The sequence below is a fragment of the Kogia breviceps genome, chromosome 1 (genome assembly GCF_026419965.1).
Source record: "Kogia breviceps isolate mKogBre1 chromosome 1, mKogBre1 haplotype 1, whole genome shotgun sequence".
Lineage (NCBI taxonomy): Eukaryota > Metazoa > Chordata > Mammalia > Artiodactyla > Physeteridae > Kogia > Kogia breviceps.
The window spans coordinates 160,024,000-160,048,320 of NC_081310.1; the positions used below are offsets into that span (position 1 = coordinate 160,024,000).

Consider the following 24,321-nt stretch of genomic DNA (forward strand, 5'->3'; position numbering starts at 1 on the left):
GCCCGGCAGCCCCTCGGCGCCCGGCGGCGGCGGCGGCGGCGACGGCCGCAGGAGGCGCAGTCTCCCTCCCGGGTGCGCGCTTCGCTCCCGGAGCCGCGGAACTCAGCAGCCGCCATGGCGTCCAACATGGACCGAGAGATGATCCTGGCAGATTTTCAGGTGAAGTATCGGGCCCAGTTACCCTCTCACCTCCAACCTCGTGGGTTCCCGGTGCCCAAAGGGTGGCCTCTTCCCAGCGTTTGTTTGAGCACTGCAGTGCCGTGTGGTTTGAGTTTTTATACGGTACCTGGCTTGGGGTGTGTGGTGTGTGGTGTGTGTGTGTGTGTGTGTGTGTGTGTGTGTGTGTGTGTGTTGTGAACTGTGGAGCACTATGTTATGTTGGGGGTGTGTAGAATGGCTTATGTACGGATTGAATGGCATTTGTCGTGTGAGTGGGTGTTATGTCGGGTTGTTTTGTGTGTGGACTGTGTATTGTTTCCTGTATTATATGGGTAATGTGTAGAATTTGAGGGTAAGTGTGGGGCTTTTAAGTATAAGGTGATTTAGGTGAGGAGTTTTGGGTTTGTGAGGAGAGTGTGCTGTAGGGAGTGTGGGTGTGGTGTATTAAGGGGAGAGTAAAAAAGAATGGTGAGGAGGTGGTGAGGGTAGCGGGACATTGTGCTGGTTTTGAGGGAGAAATAAACATTTGAGCCTTGATGCCTTATTGGAGTCTTTGGGGTGTAGGAAGAGGAGGAGGCAAATAGACTGTATATATCAAAGTATCTTTGCAGTGAGTTCACAAGCTTAATAAATTACCAATTCACATTTGTGGATTCCCTTCCTCTACAGATTTGAACTACTTGGTTGGTGTCCTTTCTCCAGGAGAAATTTTAAGAATGAGCAAAGATTATTTCTTACTGACTCAACTGTAGTGACACTGGCATATAAGTATTTTAGGGAGGCCCTTTGAAAGTAGAGCTGTATGCTTCATGGAAGACTTGGAGTTAGAAATAATACCCTGTAAACACCACTTTTGCCTTTTGATGTTGGAAGAAAATATTGTAGTGAGATATTTTTAACCATTTATTTTGGCATTAACTTAGAAGCTATAGTTCTGTATAGACAGATGTTTCCCTCCTTTGACACTGCCGTCATTGCACATGGTCTAACGCTAGCATAGTAGGCAATATTTTTCCTTACTGTTATTTTGTTGGGCTTTTCTTCTTTCTCTAATTTTTAAAGTTACTTATTTTTACAACTTAAATATTCTGTTGGCCATTTCCAGAGTTTGCTCATTTAATTATTCAAGTCATATCTGCTACATTAGGAATATGCATATATCTGCATTTGATTATACTGTAACTTTCGAAACTCAAACAGAAAGAAGTTCTGAAGATAAAAGTTGACCACAAGATTTTGGTGCGTTGTAGGATTAGGATTGGCCTGAGATTTTCTGCCTAATTTTTTCACCTTTTTTTCATTCTCCAAGTTAGTCTTTTATCTAATGTGGAATGTAGTTGTGTGATAAAGACTCTATATGTCTAGGAATGATTTTATCCTTTTGTAAAATGTTCTGATCTGGTAGGAATGGCTTTAGGCAACAAAAAGTATAGTTTACCTCATTAAAAGCTTTAAGGTAACTGTAACTTTGTTTTAATTTACCAGACTTTTGACTTCCTCTAATAACTTGTAGCTGTTTGCTCTCTTATTATTTGTGACAGTTATTATTATTTTTTGGCCACGCTGCATGTCATATGGGATCTTAGATCCCCGACCAGGGATCCAACCCGTGCCCCCTGCAGTGGAAGCACGGAGTCTTAACCACTAGACTGCTGGGGAAGTTCCTATTTGTGACAATTATTATGCTTAGGTTTATCAGCCAGTCTGGAAATTTAGTATTCCTGCATTCAGAGGCAAAGTAAGATTTTCTGACAGGCATTTGGCGTTTTATTTTGATTGCATGAAAACATTCTAATACGTTTTTTTCTTCAAGCAATGGCAATGCTGTGAAAAATTGTTTACAAAAATGCAAAAAGCTTATGGCATCTGCAATGAACAATTGTTTTCCAAATGGTGAGAGTTAATTGCATGTTGTCAAATAGGCAGGAGAACACTACTGGTAGAATAAAAGTTATTTAGAAAACTATGCACAAGCACATTAGCCTTTTGTATATTTTAGGAATCTTGTATTCCTCTTACAGACGATGATTCCAGATGAGTTTATTCTTGTGGACTTGTTTTTAAAATGGATTATTCTTCACTTTACTGTACACCTGAAACTAACACAACATTGTAAATCAACTATACTCCAATATGAAATAAAAATTAAAAAAAAAGATTTTTCTTAAAAAATTATGTAAAAGTTTTGTAGAATTAACTTTTTAAAATTAGTATTTATTCAGTTATCAGAAACCATGCAATTTATTTTGAAAATTATAGCTCAAGACTTGGAATGTAGATGCTTGGATGATACTGGCTTCTTCTATAACTGGGCAAATCAATTTCCCCAGCCAAAAGTGAGCATAGTAAGATTATGTTCTGTTTACTTCATATGATTGTGAAAATTAATAATAGTTTTGAGAGCTCAGTGCTGCTCTTGTAGAAAGGGACATGATTTTAAAATGTGACTAGATTTAAAAAATAAATAAGTTTAAGATTTTGATTATTGCTGGAAAATACAATGTCTAAATATGGGAAAGTTTTTGAGAAGGATTTTGTATTCTCCAACTATTTCAACTCAGTAAACAAAGGACTTCTGTTGAAATCAGTGGTGGAGTGGCTAACGATCTTATGAGGTAAACAGAACATAATTTTACTATGTTCACTTTTGGGTAGGGAAATTGATTTGACCAGTTATAGAAGAAGCCAGTATCATCCAAGCATCTACATTCCAAGTCTTCAGCTATAATTTTCAAAATAAATTGCCTGGTTTCTTTTAATGAGGTAAGTAGTGGATGGAAGATTTCAGCTCAGACTTAATGGGATAGATATGGGCCTTTGTAGGTGAGTGAACTAATTACAAAGCAAATATATTCCAAATTGTCCTCTAAAAGATTTTCTCCCCCAAGTAAGAACAGCTACCAATAGAAAAAAAATTTAAATTGTGGTGAAATACACAATAAAATAAAATGTGCCATCTTAACCATTTTTATCAATACGTGTCCAGTTCAGTGACATTAAGTACATTCACATTGTTGTGCAACCATCACCACCAACCATCTTCAGAACTCTTTTTATGTTGCAAAACTGTAACTCTCTACCCATTAAACAATAACTTCCCATTCTTCCTTCCCCCCAGCCCCTGGCAACCACCATTCTTTCTGTCTCTGTGGATGTGAATGCTCTAGGTACCTCTAATAAGTGGAATCATACAGTATGTGTTCTTTTGTGACTGGCTTATTTCACTTAAAATAATGGCCCCAGTTTTGTAGCATGTTTCAGAATTTCCTTTTTAAGCTGAATAATATTTCATTTTATGTTTGTACCATATTGTTGATCTGTTCATCTGACAATGGACACTTTTTTTTTTTTTTAAGGAAGATGTTGGGGGTAGGAGTTTATTAATTAATTTATTTATTTTTGCTGTGTTGGGTCTTGTTTCTGTGCGAGGGCTTTCTCTAGTTGTGGCTAGCGGGGGCCACTCTTCATCGCGGTACACGGACCTCTCACTATCGCGGCCTCTCTTGTTGCAGAGCACAGGCTCCAGACACGCAGGCTCAGCAGCTGTGGCTCACGAGCCTAGTTGCTCTGTGGCATGTGGGATCCTCCCAGACCAGGGCTTGAACCTGTGTCCCCTGCATTAGCAGACAGACTCTCAACCACTGTACCACCAGGGAAGCCCAATGGACACTTTTTCTCTACGTTTTGGCTATCGTGAATCATTAATGCTGTACATGGATGTACAAATATCTCTTTAAGTCCCTGTTTTCAGTTATTTGGGGTATATACCCAGAAGTAGAATTGCTGAATCATATGGTATTTCTATTTTTAATTTTTTTAGGAACCACCATACTGTTTTCCGTAGTGGCTGCACTACCAAAATTTTGAATGGAGAGAATGACAGTGTAGTGTTTAATTAATTTGTAAATTCCACTCTGAACAAATGAGTTTAGAACTTGGAATAGTCCAACAAAAATCAGCTATAAATGTAAATAGTGTTAGCATAGTATATTATTGGTAAAGGAATGACTAGACTAGTACACCTACAGTTCTGGCTGACCAGAACCAGGAGGGGGTGTGAAGGAATTTCCTGGGTTTAAAAAACAGGCAGGCACTGATGAATCGAGAGGTTTTTTTTTTCTTCCTTAAAGTTCTTTTATAACAGATGCATTCAGGTGCAAGTTCCAAATCTTTTTCTTTTTGTAATTGTATAATTCATTAAGGTTGAGGTATAGAGCAAAAATCATTTGATCAAACAAACTTTTGAGACTATTCGATTTGCTTACAGATGTGAAAACAGTTATCCGAACAAAATTGCGGTTGCTATTTAATAATTTCAGTAATTAGTTACCTCTTACTTTGGGTCTAGATGAACAAAAAAATGAGTCTTCTCCCTCCCCCTTTAACCTTTCAGTTAATGCCATAGTAAATTCTTTTTCCTCTAAGATACTTTTTTTTACTTATAATTTTTCTTTGAGAATAAAATGAGTGGTGTACCCATTTAGATTAGCGTCACATGTGGGTCTCATGTTTTTCTATTTATGTTTGTTACTGATAATATAGATACATAGATCATAGCTCTACTCAAGTGAAGAAAAAACAACTTTCATTAGTAGTAATATTTTCTTTCAGACTTTATCATAAACAAAACTTATCTGCCTTGCTAAAAAAGTATTCTTTCTGAATCTAGTTCAATTGGTCACATATTAAGAGTACCTTTATTTCTTCTCTAGTTTGGCACTGATTTTGATGTTACTTTCAGTAGTATATCCTGGATGACACAATTGTGGCTTTGTTTTCTACTCCTGGTCTTTCCAGCTAGTAATACCTTTGCTGCCTAAATTGCTTTGTACATTTACATATATTGGACTATCACTATGGGATGTAGTAAGTTTTCATTTGCCTATCACCTCCTTGAAGCATGGACTCTTCCATGACACTACTGGTAAGTTACTTGTAGGTAATTTCTGCCCTTTCATTACATTACATTTTTCCCTTCTAAATGAAGCTGTGAATCCCTCTTCTTTCTTTTTTAGTTTGACGCAAAGAGATATTTTCTACAAAAGAGGATACCAGACTGCAAGTAGAAATGGTATCAATCTGTACGGATAGATATCCTTGGTGATGTTGTGGATCAGGGACCAAACTAAGTATTCATGGAACATCATCTTTATTTCCTGGGAGGTTACCTTGGGTAGGAGACTGAGTACTATGGCAGAAAGTAGTCTTGTTAGTATTCTTTCTTTCCTTTCTTCACTGTACCCTTCATTTTTAGAGGGACAAAGCATATTGTTTTGTGTCTGGATTGTTGGTTATTGGGAAAATAAGTTTTTGGCATGTAGATTAAAGTTTAGTAGTTAGTGATTAAGAGCATGCATAGGCTTTGATGTCGAATTACTTAGATTTAAATCAGAGCTCTGCCATTCACTCATCTTTTGATTTTTGACCAGTTACTTAACACCACTTTGCTTCAGTTTTCCCATATGAAAAAAGGGTTAATGTAAAGTGGTTAGAACAGGTGTCTGACATAGAAAGTGTTTAATAAATTTTAGCTGTTATTTTCATTGTTGACAGTTTTAAAGTACGCACTTGTTCTCTGCAGGGGACTTCAGAGATCATCTATTTCTAGCTTCTCATTTTTCCTTTTGTGGATGTTGAGACCCCGAAAAAGGAAGTGACTTGTCCACGGTCATGAACTGGTTTGAAACAAAGATTTTATCCAGGTGTACATAAGAGTATTCATTTTCTAGCTTAATTTGTCAAATAGCTTGGACGTCTAGAGGAAAACAAGACACACCACTTAGAAATTTGTCCAAATTGATAAAACTTACATAGAAACTAAATTAACAGTGCCTGGCATATAGCAGATATACCAGCAAGAAGGAAAGGAGGGAGGGAAGATGGAAAGAAGGAAAGGAGGAAGGGAGGAACTGATCGTTCCTAAACTCCCATTCATTCCAGTTCAGTGCCATGCTTCTAAGCTCACAGGTGATCAGAAGCCATGGAATGGAGAGACTTCAGATTTGTTGAGCATGGTTCGGTTGATGATTGTTGTTTGCCAGACAGGTTTTATGGACTCTGTAGTTCAGGGGTCAGGAAACTGTAGCCTGTAAGCTGGTTGACTGTTTTTAATACATAAAGATTTATTGGCACACTCGTTTACCTATTGTCTATGACTGCTGTCTTGCTGCAGTGACAGAGGTGAGTAGTTGAGACAGAGACTTCATGGCCCATAAGCTTAAAATATTTACTATTAGAGCTTTTAAGATAAAGTTATCTACGTCCCCCGCCTCCCCACCCACCCCATGAAATCAATACTTTTCTTTCTAGGTTTTAGTAACTGCAGAGTGTTAGAAACATTTGAATGCCTCACAGGTATACATGGTTACTTCTCTATAGGAGGCAGTTAGAGCATTACACTTAGGCAGACTAGAACTCTCGTTTTTTGCTTTTTTGTTTCCGCTGTGGTTTTCTGAGCAAGTCATTTATCCTTTCTGGGTGTCAGTTATTCAGTCTATAAAATGTAGATCTGCTTAGACCCATATCTACTTGAACACAGAAGATTAGACTAGATTAGGTGTTCAAATAGAGTCTGGATAATCACTTGGTAGCAGTGGGGTTGAGGACATTCAGTTATAGTTCAGGTAATTTATCTAGCTTAGGGGTCAGCAAACTACATCCTGAGGGCCAAATCACCAAATTTTTTGTCAGCAAGTCTTACTGGAAGGCAGTCTTGCATGTTCATTTACATACTGTCTCTGGCCACTTTTGCCCTCATTAGCAGAGTTGAATAGTTGATTGCATGACCTGCAAAGCTCAATATATTTACCCTGCCCCATATAGGAAAGTTTACTGATCCTTGGTCTAGATAAGTGGTTTTCAACTTTGGATGATTTCTGTTCCCCAGAGAACATTAGACAATTTCTAGAGACATTTTTGGCTATCACAACTGCGGGGTGCTACTAGCATTTAGTGGGTAGAGGCCAGGGGTTCTGCTAAACATTGTATAATGCAGTAGACATCCCGTGATAATGAAGAATTATCTGCCCAAGAATTTCAATAATTCTGAAAACTCTTGATCTAAATCAGTGGTTCTCAAACTTTAACTTGCATAAGAATAAGTGGGAGGGCTTGTTAAATCACAGGTTACTGGAGCCCAGAATTTTTGATTCAGTGGATCTTGGGTGGGGCCTGCAAATTTGCATTTCTACCAGGTTCCCAGGTTATGGTGATGTTGCTGGATCCAAGGACTACACTTGAGAAAAACTGATCTAGATGATTTTTTTTTTTTTTTTTTTTTTTTGCGGTATGCGGGCGTCTCACTGTTGTGGCCTCTCCTGTTGCGGAGCACTGGCTCCGGACGCGCAGGCTCAGCAGCCATGGCTCACGGGCCCAGCTGCTCCGCGGCATGTGGGATCTTCCTGGACCGGGGCACGAACCCGTGTCTCCTGTCGGCAGGCAGACTCTAAACCACTGTGCCACCAGGGAAGCCCGATCTAGATGATTTTTGAGGTTACATCCATTCCTGTGATTGTTTGATTTTGTGATCTTAAGTACTCTTCCAATTTTTATGACTTAGGAAAATTTGAGTTTTTCAGTATATGCTTGATGCTCATAATAAAACATGCTGTTTCATGACTCCATATGTTTGAACCCTTAGTTTTCGTGTCCCTTTGGAAAACTTCTATTTATTGTTCAAAATTATTGCCTACCTTTTGTTTATAAAACATCAGTGCTCTGTGCCCAGTTAATGTTAATCATTTTTTCTTATATATCTTGTACATATTTCTTTTATATCAGAAATAAGAGAATTTCTCAAAAAATTCTGAAAAATTTCTGAAATTCTCAAAAATTTCTCTTTTGAGTCTTATATCAGATTGTCAGTAATCACTTAACATGTTTCTTTTCCCTACTGTCAGCTCTTTGAGTGAACAGCTGCTTGGGTCTTAACCACTGTTCTTATAGTATCTATTAAGAGGTTCTCAATGAATATTTTTTGAAGAAATATTATGAATATTGGCTGTTATGGTACAAGTAAATGGAGTAGAATTGTAAATTATGTTTTTTTTTTTTTTTTTTTTTTTTTTTTTTGCGGTACGCGGGCCTCTCACTGACTGCTGTGGTCTCTCCCATTGTGGAGCACAGGCTCCGGACGCGCAGGCTCAGCGGCCATGGCTCATGGGCCCAGCCACTCCGTGGCATGTGGGATCTTCCCGGACCGGGGCATGAACCTGCATCCCCTGCATTGGCAGGCAGACTCTCAACCACTGCGCCACCAGGGAAGCCCTAAATTATGTATTTTTAAGCATCTACCATTTTCTGACATATGGTTTTGAATAAGAAAATCTGTCACTGAGAGAATACAAATTAGACTAGTTTATTCAACTGAGGGTTATAACTTCAAGGTGACCCATTTATAGAGAAGTATAAACCACCCACACTCTGTTTTAGCTTTTATAGAGGGCTCAGTAAGTTAATGTGACAAAATATACGGCCTGAGGCTATATTTGTAAAATTTGAATGCTGTTACTGAATTGCTACGTGTTAGCCATTCTTCCTGATTATGTTTCACTCTCGAACTGTTTTTTAAGGTAGAAATTCTAATTTCAAATCAAAATTGCTTACCATGTTAAATCATTAGTCATTGGCTTTTAGGTAAGTTTGAGATAATTGCAAGAAGCAAAATTAACAGAATAATTGTACCTGTCTTTATACTTATTTGTGGTTGTAGAGGAATAATTGAGATAGAAAGAATGAGATGTCAAGTTGTGGTAAAGAAAAGTGGAAAAGTTTGCAGGTTATGTGCACCTTAATGGCATTAGAGTTAGGTTCCAGTCACCTGTTTTTTTCCCCTCTGCCGTTCACCTGGTTTAATGACTGAAGTTGAAAAGTGGTAGTGAGAGGAAAGTTTTGTCTCTTGTGCCCTCCTGGCTCCCCATTCTCTTTCTCCCAAAGGAAAAGTAGTGGTTGAACTTTTTTTTTTTTTTTTTTTTTCGGTACGCGGGCCTCTCACTGCCGTGGCCTCTCCCATCGCGGAGCACAGGCTCCGGATGCGCAGGCTCAGCAGCCATGGCTCACGGGCTCAGCCGCTCCGCGGCACGTGGGATCCTCCCGGACCAGGGCACGAACCCGCGCCCCCTGCATCGGCAGGCGGACTCTCAACCACTGCGCCACCAGGGAAGCCCGAACTTTTTTTTTTAAAGCCAATTTTAGTGATATTCTTTGGCATCTAGTTAAAGTGAGATGGAGACACAATTGAGCATTTTTATTTTAGGTTTAATGAGGAAGGAATAGTAATATTAGCATACAGCTTTTGATTGATTTGTATGTGCCAGATATTGTGCTAGGTTCTTTTTTTTTAAGTTGATATGTTGTATTCTCAATTTTATTCAGTTCAAGAAATTTTCTTTTTTTTTTGGCCACAGGGCATTCAGGATCTTAGTTCCCCAACTAAGGATCGAACCTGTGCCCCCTACAGTGGAAGCGTGGGAGACTTAACCACTGGACCGCCAGGGAAGTCCCTGTGCTAGGTTCTTAACATCTAAATTCTGCAGTGACCCTGTCTTAGGATCCAGAGATACAGTTCTCCGTGGTTTCTGTAATGTCTTGTGAGCACGGGCACTGATTTTTTGTTTCTGACTATGTTTTCAAGGATATTTGTATAGTGAGCAGCCTTGGAAGACAGAGGTAATGTCTCTCTCTGGAGCAAAGGGCAGGCATGCATAGTGTCTATTTTAAAAGATTTGGGTTCTCTAGGCTCTAGGTTCCTCTTCTGTAACACAATCCACTTTATGTGCAGATATCACTTGGCCTACTTTGTGTCACCCTGTGGGAAATGGGACTGGGAAACTGCAAAAAAATTCTGATATTCTGACTACAAATATTGCCATGAGTCATAAAGTTCATTGTCTCCAACAGGAGTCTAGCTCTTCTGCCAGCATCTATGAAGCTGGCAGGCTCTAACTTAGTTTGCAAGTAGGGTAAAAATATCAGCTCCTTCTCTGCTCTTAATAGTTCTGGCAACAAGGATGGGATGTTGACAGAAACATAGGTTTCTGGAAGAGGAAGGGTGAGGGCCTTATGGGCTGGTTAATAATTTGAGGTAAGTGCATGGGAATTAGTAGTGAACATGTTGACGAAATTGTTAATTGGTTCTCTACTTTCTTGCCTGTTAATGAGATTGAGGAATTAAGGAGGTGATTGCAGACTGAGTACCAGGAAGTAGGTTCAAAGACAGCTGCCTGAACATTCCTCTGGTTGAGGCTAACTCTCAACAACCTTCAAATATCCTCTCTGATAGATGGAATTTTTTTTCACCAGTCTGTCAGTCAGACTCAGGTTCAGGCTCCTCACAGTGTAACAGCTAGCACTAAGATTTGTCCTGGCTGGGCAGAAGGCTCTGCCTCCTTTCAGACATTTACAGATGTGTGTAATTTGCAGTTGCTGTGGGCAGAAAGCAAAGTTGTTAGAACTTTCACTAGTTTGTCTGAGAGATAAGAGGATGGTGGTACAGAATGTCTTGTGGCTCAGCCCCTCTTTTGGAGGAAGCTTTATTCTCAACTTCACTGTCTGAAGCAAAGCCACTGACTCAATTAGGTCCTCAATTTATTGAGGTTTCCCTAAACCTTGTCCTGGTTCACCAGTGGTTCAGCCAAGCTGAAACTGATTGTGTCTGCTCATCTTTTGTGGCTGTTCAGCCTTTGCACCAGCTATGCAGACTGGTAATGACTGTAATTGCTGTGTTCAGTGGACAGAACTCAAGGCTGTTCTTATAGGTCTGGCCTGTACTCTCCTTCATGAACTTGTATTTCTGCTGACCCTTGGCCTGTTGCCAATGGCCTAGCTATTTGGTCTGCCACTTGGAAACCATAGACTGGCAGATTAAAGACTGCTTTCTTTGAAGCTGTGAACTATGGAAACAAATTACAGCCTGCTGATCAAACTGTCTGGATCACTCATGTAGATGCCCACAGTAAGGGCCTTTTCTCTGATGAAGCCCCCTGGAATAAAGCTTCTGATTGAGCCTGCATTGCCTAGAGCCATCATTGTTGCCAGGATCCATCATTGTATCAGATGTGACAGCATATCAACTATCATAAAGTGTGTGTAAAGAAAAAGACTCTATATTTCTGATGCAGGGGGTACCATTGCATGCCAGACTTGTGACTCCTGCCAAAAGGTGAGCTGTTTGTCATATAATGAGAGAAGCTACATTACATGGGATGTGGCCCCTGCCTGTTTTGGCAGATTAAATAAATTGGACCTTTGACCTCCCTCTCTGAGGTATCAGTGGTGCCTCACTGCTGTTGACACTTTTTCTGGTTGTGTTGTTGTTGTTGTTAGTCCAATTAGCTGACTGGCTATACCATTTTGACCCTTGAAACTAATTGTGTTATGCTTTCCAGCTTTCTGGACCATTTGCAGTCTGGCAGTGGTGCACTTTTTATTGCACCATTTTTATTGCATTAGTGAGCTGATAGTCAAGATAATTGAGGGGCCTTTCATGCCCTCTACCATTCACAGGCATTTGGTATTTGGATGAATGTTGACTGCTGGAGTAACTTCCTCCTCAATAAGTCAGTTTGGTCACTGAATTCAGCTATCTCCAGAAAGGGATCATTCCATCTTGGCTACTTCCTGGGTAATGATCAGAATGGAAGGGGTGGGAGGTTATGTAGCTCTATTTTGAAAATTCAGGATTCCACCCTGACCATTTCTGGGCATGATGCTTCTTTATTTCTCCTAGCAGCAACTCAGTGCCAGCCTGTTGATATACCTTCTATGTGGCAGCTTGCCAAAAGGTGGTGTAGGGGATTCAAACTGAATTCTGGTTCAGCTACCTGGGTTTTCTTGTTGGGTTGACATGGTCGTAGATCATAAGGATAATGACCACTTGGTTGAGTACACTGCCTGCTGAGCCTCCCTATGGTGGCTTATGTGGATCAGTAGGGACCATAAATGGGTTTCTTTACATTTTATGAAAATTCCCTTGACCATCTTGGACCTGACATTTCCAGATAAAAGGCCTGTGTGTAAGTAGGAGATGATTGGAAAGACGATGAAATTGTAGCTACTGGAAGGGGACATGTGATTTTGTTGCAGTGGAGCCAAAGCAACAATCTTGATGCCTGGGGAGGGACCACCTTAGACCCCAGAAAGTTCGGGGAAAGGAAAGACATTAATGTTCTTTGTTTTTCTGAACCAAACTTGAAGCCTTCCTTATGAAGGAAAATGCCTGGTACAGCTCTTCCAAACTGTTGCAGGCACATTAAATTCAGTCAACTGCTGGGTCTGCCAAACCCCATTAGAGGGCTCTGATAGCTATTTAATTGTCATTCCTCTTAACCTTACTGACAGGTCTATTGGAAATACCAGGGGTTGGCCCCCATCTTTTTTACGTTCATGCAAAACACCTATCAACACTTCCTGATGCCTACCCCACCCCCATACCATAGCCTTCACTCAGAGATTCTGTGGGGCAGATTACTGGTGGCCTGCACAAATGGGACAGTTTAGATTAACTGCCTTCATTAGTTCCTTTCAAAAACAAGGACTAGGCTCAACTGTTGGAATTGAACTGGGAACCCTAAGGACCACCACTTGGATGGGAGGCCATGTTGGGACACAAGTTGACAGTGCCTTCCAGACTGATATAGGTCCCACTTGGAAGGACTCAACAATCGTAAACAACCTACTCTAGGTGCACTGTGTCTGCCCTGAGGACTGTGTTTCGTATGTGGAAACCAGGCATTAATTTGCCTCCCTCCTAAAAATATGAACTCTTGCACCTTTTGAATGGTTAAGTAAACACCACCAGTAGATCTTGTAGCCTTCATATGACTGCGGAGATCTCTCCAAAATGAGAACCTATCCTTGGTTTCTTGGGGAAGCTTCCCAGAGTGATTTCTGATTTGTTATTTATGTGCACCCCGTGGACAGTTATCTCTCTGAGGGAAGTCATTCAATTAGAATAGGTATTTCAAAATTTGTTCCTAACTTTTTAGCTGAAGTGGCCCTGGAAAGCATTCAGGTCAGCCTCAAGTCACTGACTAGAGTTGTTATGGTTGATAAAATTGCCCTATACTTCTTCCTTCTGGGCCAGGACAGAGTTTGTATAATTGTTAATTCATTCTGTTGTTCCTGGATTAATGCTTTTGGCCAAGTGGAAAGGTTAATATAGAAACTTAGGGAGAATGCTGTCAGACTCTCTTTTCTGAGGTAAACCCTCATGACTTATCAGATTTCTTCATCTTATTTGGGTGTGGAACCCTGAGAAACATGGATGAAATAAATTCTGAAGGTTGGCCTCATCCTGTTGGCTGTTGATAGTCGCCTTAATTAAATGCTGTACGAGACAAATTAAATGGATTTAGTCCTAGTCTCTGTCAGATTAATCAGAGTGGCTGTTGGAGTGGCATGCTTATGAGAAGCCAGAGTGTTCAGTGGTGAAGACGGTTAGGAGTGAGGGGTAGATATTTTTGGGAGATAGTTCTGTGTGTCTCTTCTATTTCTGCACATCTTATGAACAGAGACATTGATTGTTCCAGATTATCTTTTCAAGGGTGTTGGACTGTTAGCCAGCCTAGATAATGTCTCCTTCCAGACCAAAGGGCAAGTTTGCTTACAGCCTGGAAGATAAAGATACTTTGATTCTCCAAAGCAAAGAGTCCGCATGCTTACTGTCCATTATAAAAGATTCATGTTTCTTAAGCTCAGGGTTCCTCTCTTGTGATGTAGATCTACTGCATGTGCAGGTGTCACCTGGAGCACTCTGTCACCCTGTGGGAAATGGGACTTGGGAACCAGTGCTAGAAAATGCTGACACTCTGGCTGCTGCTCTTTCCCTGATTAATAAAGTACTTTGTCCTTGACCTAGATGTCTTGAGTCTTTGTCCAGCATCCATGAAATTGTAACAAGCTGCATTGTTAGCTTGCAAGTAAGTATGGTGGAATATTTGATCTTTCACAGTTCTTACCACTGTGAAAGGTTGGTGATCTCTCATTTTACAGATTGAATTTGGACCTAATCTGTGATAGCTCTTGTTGTATTCCCATTTTAAAGATGAAAAAGTAGAGGTGTAAAGAGGTTAAGTAATGAGGTGTAACTCCTTAGTAACAAACTAGGACGCCCCCTAGTTTGTTAGGGATGGATCGTAGGATGGCATATGCAAATAGGAAGTATCATTCTGGTTTAATGTGTGCCGGGGTGCTTAGTGGGTTTGCTGGGGTGTAGTTGTCAGGGTCTCCTAATAGGTCTGGTGCGAATAGGGTTAATGTGAGTAGTGCTGAGATTAGCAGTAGGGCGCCTAAGATGTCCTTGATTGTGTAGTAGGGGTGGAATGGGATTTTGTCTATGTCGGATGGGATTCCTATGGGGTTGTTGGATCCTGTTTCGTGGAGGAATAAGAGGTGGACCATTGCCAGTGCTAGGATGATAAAGGGGAGGATGAAGTGAAAGGCAAAGAAGCGTGTTAATGTGGCTTTGTCTACGGAGAAGCCACCTCAGACTCATTCTACTAGGGTAGTGCCGATATAAGGAATTGCGGATATAAGGTTGGTGATGACGGTTGCTCCTCAGAATGATATTTGGCCTCAGGGTAGGACGTAGCCTACAAATGCGGTGGCCATTACTGTAAATAGCAGAACCACTCCGATGTTTCATGTTTCTTGGAAAGTGTAGGAGCCATAATATAGGCCCCGCCCTACGTGGGCGTAGAGGCAGATGAAGAATATGGAGGCTCCGTTTGCGTGTAGGTATCGGATCACTCAGCCGTAATTAACGTCTCGACAAATATGTGTGATTGATGAGAAGGCGGTTGTTGTGTCTGGTGTATAGTGTATTGCTAGAAATAGGCCTGTTAGGATTTGTGTGATGAGACACAGGCCAAGCAGGGAGCCGAAATTTCATCATGAGGAGATGTTTGATGGAGTGGGGAGGTCGATGAATGCGTTGTTGACGATTTTTATCAATGGGTGTGTTTTTCGGATGTTGGTCATTAGTGTTCTTGTAGTTGAATAACAACGATGATTTTTCATGTCATTGGTCATGGTTTGAGTCCATGTGAGAATGATGATAGCATACATTGTTTTTGTTTTAAGTGTCATACTTGTGGTTAGTTTTGTGGGGGTTTCTTCGAAGCCTTCACCTATTTATGGGGGCTTAGGGTTGATTGTGGGGGGTGGTGTGGGGTGTGGAATTATTTTGAGTTTTGGTGGTTCGTTCTTAGGCTTAATGGTGTTTTTGATTTATTTGGGGGGAATGTTGGTTGTGTTTGGTTATACTACAGCTATAGCTGCCGATCAGTATCCTGAGGTTTGAGTTTCTAATAAAGTTGTGTTGGGGGCATTTCTTTTAGGGTTGATAGTAGAATTTCTAGTGATGTTTTATGTATTGGAGGGGGAGGAGATGGAGGTTGTGTTTGGGCTTGATGGGCTGGGGGATTGGGTGGGTTATGATACGGGGGGTTCTGGGGTCTTTAGTGGAGAGGCTATAGGGGTTGGTGCATTGTATAGTTATGGGGTTTGGTTAGTGGTTGTTACTGGTTGGTCATTGTTTGTTGGTGTTGTTGTTGTTATGGAGATTACTCGGGGTAGTTAAGTAGGAGTATAGAGAGGGTGATGGTGGTAAGGAAGGATAAGAAGTATGTTTTAATAAGGCCTTGTTGGTTTGAAGTTAGTGTGGAGGCTTTTAGTTGGATGAGGGCTGTGGTTTTGGGTAGGATTGTTTCTAGTCAGGTCGTATCTAGTGAAGAGGTTGCTAGTTTTTGGGCTATTGTTAGGTTTAAGGCGGGGAGTAGGCGGTGTAGGGTTGTGGGGAAGTATCCTAGTAGGGTGGAGAATTTAGTATAGTTTGAGGGGTGAGTGTGCTTTAAGTTTTGCGTGTTGAGGTTGATTTCGAGTGCGATGATAAAGCCTAGGATTGTTACTGCAAGGGCTGTTAGTTTTAGGTATGGGGGCGTGGTTGTTAGGGGGGTGGTTATAGGGGGGATACTGTTGGATAGGATGAAGCCGGCGAAGAGGCTTCCGAGCAGTAAGCGCTTGATAGGGTTGATTAGTAAGGGGTTATTTTCATTGATGGAGGCGTGAGGGGGGAAGCGGGGTTGTCCTAGCAGTGTGAAGGAGATGATACGGGTGCTGTAGACAGCTGTAAGGGAGGTGGCAATTAGTGTTAATAGTAGGGCTCAGGCGTTTGTATAAGAGGAAGTGGCAGCTTCGATGATGGGATCTTTGGAGTAAAATCCGGTGAGAAATGGTGTCCCCGTTAGTGCGAGGCAGCCAACGATGAGGGCAGTTGTGGTGAAGGGAAGGGCTTTGAATAGTCCTCCTATCTTTCGAATGTCTTGTTCATTGTTTAGACTATGGATGATGGAGCCGGAGCATAAAAATAGCATGGCTTTAAAAAAAGCATGCGTGCAAATATGTAGAAATGCTAAGTAGGGTTGGTTGAGGCCGATTGTTACTATTATTAAGCCGAGTTGACTAGAGGTGGAGAAGGCAATGATTTTTTTGATGTCGTTTTGGGTGAGGGCACATATGGCCGTAAATAGAGTAGTGAGGGCGCCTAAGGAGAGGGCTAATGTTTGGGTGGGTTTGTTGTTTTCTATCAGGGGGTAGAAGCGGACAAGTAGGAAAATACCTGCTACGACTATTGTGCTTGAGTGGAGTAGGGCTGAAACTGGAGTGGGACCTTCTATTGCTGAGGGAAGTCAGGGGTGAAGTCCAAATTGAGCTGATTTTCCAGCTGCGGCCAATACTAGTCCTATAAGAGGGAGATTTGGGGTGTTTTGGTTAAGTGCAAAGATTTGTTGTAAGTCTCACGTGTTTGTGTTGGAGAGGAATCATGCTATTGATACGAGAAATCCGATGTCTCCGATGCGGTTGTATAGGATTGCCTGGAGAGCGGCTGTATTTGCGTCTGTTCGTCCAAACCATCACCCAATGAGGAGGAAAGATATAATTCCTACCCCCTCTCACCCAATGAAAAGTTGGAAGAGGTTGTTGGCTGTGACAAGAATTAGTATGGTGATGAGGAAAAGGAGTAGATATTTGAAGAATTGGTTAATGTTAGGGTCAGAGTGCATGTATCATATTGAGAACTCTATGATGGATCAGGTGATGAATAGTGCTACAGGCATGAATATAAGTGAGAAATAGTCTATTTTAAAGCTGAGTGTTAGTTTAAAGGTTTGGATGGTGATTCAGTGTCAGTTTGAGATGAGTGCTTCTTGGTTAGTGTGGAGGTATATTGTCATTGGGATTAGGCTGATAGTGAAAGCACAGAGAACGATATTTTTTACATAAAGCTGGTAGTTGTTGTTTTTGTAGAGGCTTGTGTTGGATATTATAATAGGGGCAGTTAGGATTAGTAGTGTGAGTAGGGCAAAGGAGGTGAACAAGTTTATTACTTTTATTTGGAGTTGCACCAATTTTTTGGCTCCTAAGGCCAACGGATAACTACCATCCTTTAAAAGTTTAAGAAAGCCATGCTATTAGGCATGGGGGCGGGAATTAGCAGTTCTTGCGGTACTTTCTCGGTAAGCAAGAAGTTTTTATCTTCTGTTGCTGGCTCCACAAGCTAGTGTTTTTTTTAAACTATACTTACAATAGAGAGGGCCTAGAATGATCTTAGGGTTGAGTGATAGGAGTAGGAGGGGGATGATGTGCAGGGCTATTAAGGTGTGTTCTCGTGTGAATGAGGGGGTGAGGTTATTGATGTGGTGGGTATATTTGCCGCGTTGCGTGGTGATTAGTATGTATAGAGAGTATAGGGCGGTGATTAGGATGTTCGTGCCCATTAGGACGATAGTGAAGTTTGATCACGAGAATGTAGACATAACTACGAATAACTCTCCGATCAAGTTAATAGTAGGAGGTAGGGCGAGGTTTGTTAGGCTTGCTAATAATCATCAAGATGCTATTAACGGGAGAAAGATCTGTAAGCCCCGGGCCAGGATTATAGCTCGGCTGTGGATTCGTTCGTAGTTTGAGTTTGCTAGACAAAATAGTATAGATGATGTGAGGCCATGGGCGATTATTAAGGCAGTGGCCCCTATGTAGCTTCAGGGGGTTTGGATGAGGATGCCTGTGATGACGAGCGCTATGTGGCTGACTGAGGAGTATGCGATGAGTGATTTTAGGTCTGTTTGACGTAGACAGATTGAACTAGTTATAATTATTCCTCATAGGGAGAGCATTAGAAATGGATAGGCTATAAGTTCTGTCAGCGGGTTGAGCAGGAGTGTGATTCGTAGTATGCCATAGCCGCCGAGTTTTAATAGTACAGCTGCAAGGACTATGGAACCTGCGATAGGAGCTTCTACGTGTGCTTTGGGTAGTCAAAGGTGTAACCCGTAAAGAGGTATTTTTACCATGAAGGCTATTATGCAGGCTAGCCACATGAGGGTATTAGATCAGGAAGCAGGTAAAGGTTCGGCTCAGTACTGCAACAGGAGGAAGTTTAGAGTTCCTGTTGTGTTTTGCAGATATGTTAGTGCTACTAGTAGTGGGAGGGATCCTACTAGTGTGTAAAATAAGAAGTAAAGACCTGCGTTAAGTCGTTCCGTTTGATTACCCCAACGGGTGATAATGATGAGGGTTGGGACTAGTGTAGTTTCGAATATAATATAGAATAGGATCAGTTCTGTGGCAGTGAATGTCATGATGAGGGATGTTTGAAGTATGATTAGTATTGTAATGTAGAGTTTTTTTCGAATAGGTGGTTCTTTAAGGAGGTGTGACTGGCTTGCTATTAGTATTAGTGGAAAGAGCCATATTGTTAATATTAGGAGTGGTGTGGAAAGGGAGTCGGAGAAGAATGTTAGGGAGTAGTTAAGGCTGTTGTCGTTGAATTGGTTGAGGAGGAGTAGACTTGTGAGGCTAATCATTAAGCCATGGGTTGTGGGGTTGATTCAGACTAGGTTATTTTTTGATAATCAGGTCAGGGGTAGTAGTATGATGGTAGGAATAATGAATTTTAGCATCGAAGGAGGTTGAGGTTTTGTACGTAGTCGGTGCCATATGTGCTGGAGATTATAACTAGTAAAGCTAATCCAATGGCTGCTTCACAGGCTGCGAATACTAAGAGGATAATTGGGATTATGCTGGCTAGGATGAAATGTGAGTCTAGAGCGAGGAGGGCTGTTAGGATGAATAGTGATAGCATTATGCCTTCTAAGCAGAGTAGCGCAGATATTAGATGAGATCGGTATATTAATAGGCCTACAAGGGATATGATGAAGGCTATTATGATATTGATGTGGATTAGGGGCACTTGGTATTTGTGAGTTTGATCACAGTCTAGTGAGTCGAAATCACTTGTTTTGTTTTAAACTAAGTACCATATTCAGCTCATTCTAAGCCCCCTTGGGCCCATTCGTAGGCTAAGCTAATTGCTAGTAAGGAGATTAGGAGCAAGGCGGTGGTGAGCATTGTTTTTAGGTTGCTTGTTTGGATTGCTCAGGGGAGGGGGAGCAAGAGGGCAATTTCTAGGTCGAAGAGAAGGAAGGTAATGGCGACTAGGAAGAATTTTATGGAAAAGGGTAGGCGAGCCGACCCTAAGGGGTCGAAGCCACATTCATAAGGGCTTGTTTTTTCTGCGTATGTGTTTAGTTGGGGGAGTCAGAAGGCGATGAGTACTAGTAGTAGGGCCAGTGTTGTGTTTGTTAGTAGTGTCAGGAGGAGATTTATTGTTCTTTTTCGGGGTGTACCGAAGCTAACTGATTGGAAGTCAGTTGTACTGATTAATACTAAAAGGACTATGAACCTCATCAATAGATTGATACGTAAAGGAATAGTCATACGACGTCTACAAAGTGTCAATACCAGGCTGCTGCTTCGAAGCCAAAGTGATGGTTTGATGTAAAGTGGAATTTTATTTGGCGCAGGAGACAGACGATAAGGAAGGTAGATCCAATGATGACGTGTAGTCCGTGGAAGCCTGTGGCCACGAAGAAGGTGGATCCGTAAATTCCATCCGAGATTGTAAACGGGGCCTCATAGTACTCTGATGCTTGTAATAGGGTGAAGTAAAGGCCAAGCAAGATTGTGACAAGGAGGGCTTGAAGCATGTGTTTGCGGTCCCCCTGCATGAGACTGTGGTGGGCTCAGGTAATAGATACGCCAGAGGCCAGTAGTACGGAGGTGTTGAGAAGTGGGACTTCAAAGGGGTTTAGTGGGTGGATGCCTGTTGGTGGTCAACATCCCCCTAATTCGGGGGTTGGTGCGAGGCTTGAGTGGTAGAAGGCTCAGAAAAAGCCCGTAAAAAATAGGACTTCTGATAGAATGAACAGGACCATTCCGTAACGAAGTCCCTTTTGGACGGTTGGTGTGTGATGACCCTGAAAGGTACTCTCTCGGACGACATCTCGTCACCATTGACATATTGTTAGGGCGCTTGTTAAGAAGCTCAAAATCAACAGGACAGTCGAGTTAAAGTGGAATCATATAATTAGACCCGATGTTATGAGGAGTGCGGAGAGGGCTCCTGTGAGGGGTCAAGGGCTTGGGTTTACTATGTGGTATGAGTGGGTTTGGTGGGTCATTATGTGTTGTCGTGTAGGTATAGGCTTACTAAAAGGGTAAATACATAGGCCTGAATTAGGGCTACAGCAAACTCGAGAATAGTTAGGAGGGTGAGAATTACGAATGTGATGAGGGCAGTAAGCAGGCTTATATTGGTCAGTGCAAGGGTTGCCATGCCGATTAGGTGCATTAGTAAGTGACCTGCTGTAATGTTGGCAGTTAGCCGTACGGCCAGGGCTATTGGTTGAATGAGCAAGCTGATGGTTTCGATAATTACTAGTATGGGAATGAGAAAGGTGGGTGTGCCTTGTGGTAGGAAGTGGGCTAAGGATGCCTTTGTTTTGTTGCGAAAGCCCATGATTACAGTGCCGGCTCATAGGGGGATAGCTATTCCTAAGTTTATTGAGAGTTGTGTGGTGGGTGTGAATGAGTGAGGCAGCATTCCAAGGAGATTGGTGGAGGCGATAAATAAGATAAGTGAGGTGATCATTAGTGATCATGTTTGTCCCTTGGAGTTATGTATGCCTATTAATTGTTTTGATGTGAGTTTAGTTAGTCATTGTTGAATGGAGATTATGCGGTTGTTAATTAGTCGGGTTGATGTTGGAAATAGGATGATGGGGAATATAATGATCAGGGTAATAATAGGAATTCCCAGTACTACTGGGGTTGTGAAAGAGGCAAATAGATTTTGGTTCATGTGGTGTTTCAAGGGGCTTGTTGTTTTTGTACTTTAACGGGGGTTAGTTTTGGGTTGGGGGAGTAAAGGTGATTTGAAACTTTCAACTGGAGTAAGATGAAGAGAGTTGTGTACATTGACAGGATAGTGAGGAATCATGTTGATGTGTCTAGTTGTGGCATATCATTAAGGGGAGCTTTGGCTCTCAATCTTTAACTTAAAAGGTTAACGCTAGATTAGCTTCTTAATGAGATTATAGTATAGAGGTAGATCATTTTTCAAAGCTCTTTAAGGGTACTAGCTCGAGGACGATTGGTATAAAGCTGTGGTTTGAGCCACAGATTTCTGAACACTGCCCATAAAATAAGCCCGGTCGCGTTGATATCAGGGTTGTTTGGTTTAGGCGTCCAGGAATTGCATCTGTTTTTAGGCCCAGGGAGGGTACGGCTCATGAGTGCAGTACGTCTTCGGAGGAGACTAGTACACGAATTGTTATCTCCATGGGTAAAACTATTCGGTTATCTACTTCCAATAGTCGTAGCTCTCCTGGTTTTAAATCTGATGTTGGGATTATGTAGGAGTCGAAGTTTAAGTCTTCATAGTCTGTGTATTCGTAACTTCAATATCACTGATGGCCCATGGTTTTTACGGTGAGGGAGGGGCTGTTGATTTCGTCCATCATGTAGAGGATTCGTAGGGAAGGCAGGGCGATTATAATCAAGATGATGGCGGGGAGGATGGTTCAAATGGTCTCTACCTCTTGGGCGTCTATTGTATTAGTATGAGTGAGTTTGGTTGTGAGTATTAAAGTAATGATATAGAGAACTAGGGAGCTGATTAGAAAGACGATTATTAGCGTGTGATCATGGAAGTGCAGGAGTTCCTCTATGATGGGTGATGTTGCATCTTGGAAGCCTAATTGGAGGGGGTATGCCATGGAGATATACAGGGCTTTCACTTGTAATTTAACTTTGACAAAGTTATGTAAGATTTTACTAATATCTCATCTATAAAGAAAGTCATAGTGGTTATGGTGTTGGCTTGAAACCAACTAAAGGAGGTTCGATTCCTTCCTTTCTTGACCATTTTGGGTTAATATATGTTGGCTCTTCAAATGTGTGGTATGGTGGAGGGCATCCGTTTAACCACTCAAGGTTAGTAGAGGTGAGGTCTACTGTGGATACTTCTCGCTTGGATGCGAATGCTTCTCAGATGATGAAGACCATTAGTATAACCGCGGTTAGTGAAATAAACGAGCCCATTGATGAGATAGTGTTTCATGTCGTGTAGGCATCTGGGTAGTCGGAATATCGCCGGGGCATGCCGGATAGACCTAGGAAGTGCTGTGGGAAGAATGTTAGGTTTACACCTACGAATATAATGAGAAAGTGGATTTTTGCCCATGTTGGATTAAGTGTATATCCTGAGAATAGTGGGAACCAGTGGACAAATCCCCCTATGATAGCAAACACAGCCCCCATTGAAAGCACATAGTGAAAGTGGGCTACTACATAGTAGGTGTCATGGAGGACGATGTCCAGGGATGAGTTGGCTAGGACAATACCAGTTAAACCCCCTACTGTGAATAGGAAGATGAAACCCAGGGCTCATATTAGGGCAGGGGATCATTTGATGTTGCCTCCGTGAAGTGTAGCTAATCAGCTGAAAACTTTCACTCCTGTGGGAATAGCGATAATTATGGTTGCAGATGTGAAGTATGCTCGTGTGTCTACATCTATGCCTACTGTAAATATGTGGTGAGCTCATACGATAAAGCCTAGGAATCCAATAGAGATCATGGCTCAAACTATTCCCATATATCCGAAAGGCTCTTTTTTTCCGGAGTAGTAGGTTACGATGTGTGAGATCATTCCGAAGCCAGGTAGGATTAGGATATAGACTTCAGGATGGCCAAAGAATCAAAATAGGTGTTGGTATAGAATAGGGTCTCCCCCTCCTGCAGGATCGAAGAAGGTTGTGTTTAAATTTCGATCGGTTAACAATATAGTGATTCCAGCTGCTAAGACGGGCAAGGATAGAAGGAGCAAGACCGCTGTGACCAGGACAGATCACACAAAAAGAGGTGTTTGATATTGGGTTATGGCAGGGGGTTTTATATTGATGATAGTTGTGATAAAGTTGATAGCCCCAAGGATTGAAGAGACACCGGCTAAATGTAGGGAAAAGATGGTTAGGTCGACGGAAGCCCCTGCGTGTGCTAGGTTTCCGGCTAGAGGGGGGTAAACTGTTCAACCTGTACCTGCACCGGCCTCGACTATTGAGGATGCTATTAGTAGTAGAAATGAGGGAGGGAGTAGTCAGAAGCTTATGTTGTTTATACGAGGGAATGCTATATCAGGGGCCCCGATTATCAGGGGAACTAGTCAGTTTCCGAAGCCGCCAATCATGATAGGCATAACTATAAAGAAGATTATCACGAAGGCGTGGGCTGTTACTAACACATTATAGACTTGGTCGTCCCCGATAAGTGTGCCTGGCTGGCCTAGTTCAGCGCGAATCAGTAGGCTCAAACCAGTGCCTACTATCCCTGCTCAGGCACCGAACAGTAGATACAAGGTGCCGATGTCTTTATGGTTAGTTGAAAACAATCAGCGATTTATGAACATAGGTAAAATGGCCGAGTAGGTATTAGACTGTAAATCTAAAGACAGAGGTTAAGCCCTCTTTTTGCCAAGTCCTGTAGTGAATGATCATGTTGAATTGCAAATTCAAAGGAGCAGCTTCAATCCTGCCGGGACTTCTCCCGCCTTTTTTTTCTCGCGGCGGGAGAAGTAGATTGAAGCCAGTTGACTAGGGTATTTAGCTGTTAACTAAAAGTTCGAGGGAAGTATACCCCTCCAATCTAGTGAGGGCTTAGCTTAATTAAAGTGTCTGATTTGCATTCAGTTGATGTAAGATATAGTCTTGCAGTCCTTATTGAACAGGAGTTAAGTGAGTTGTACTTGCTTAGAGCTTTGAAGGCT

At 41.8% G+C, this 24,321-nt stretch overlaps 1 protein-coding gene across 1 annotated transcript in view; it reads left to right on the forward strand.

Moving 5' to 3' along the window:
- The window catches only part of FAF1 (Fas associated factor 1), a 537,070-nt gene continuing 512,749 nt past the window's right edge, over window positions 1-24,321 (forward strand). Inside the window, exon 1 of the mRNA XM_059064103.2 lies at window positions 1-159. Within this exon, the coding sequence (XP_058920086.1) occupies window positions 115-159 (45 nt within the window). The 5' untranslated portion in view covers window positions 1-114. The remainder of the gene's footprint in view (window positions 160-24,321) is intronic.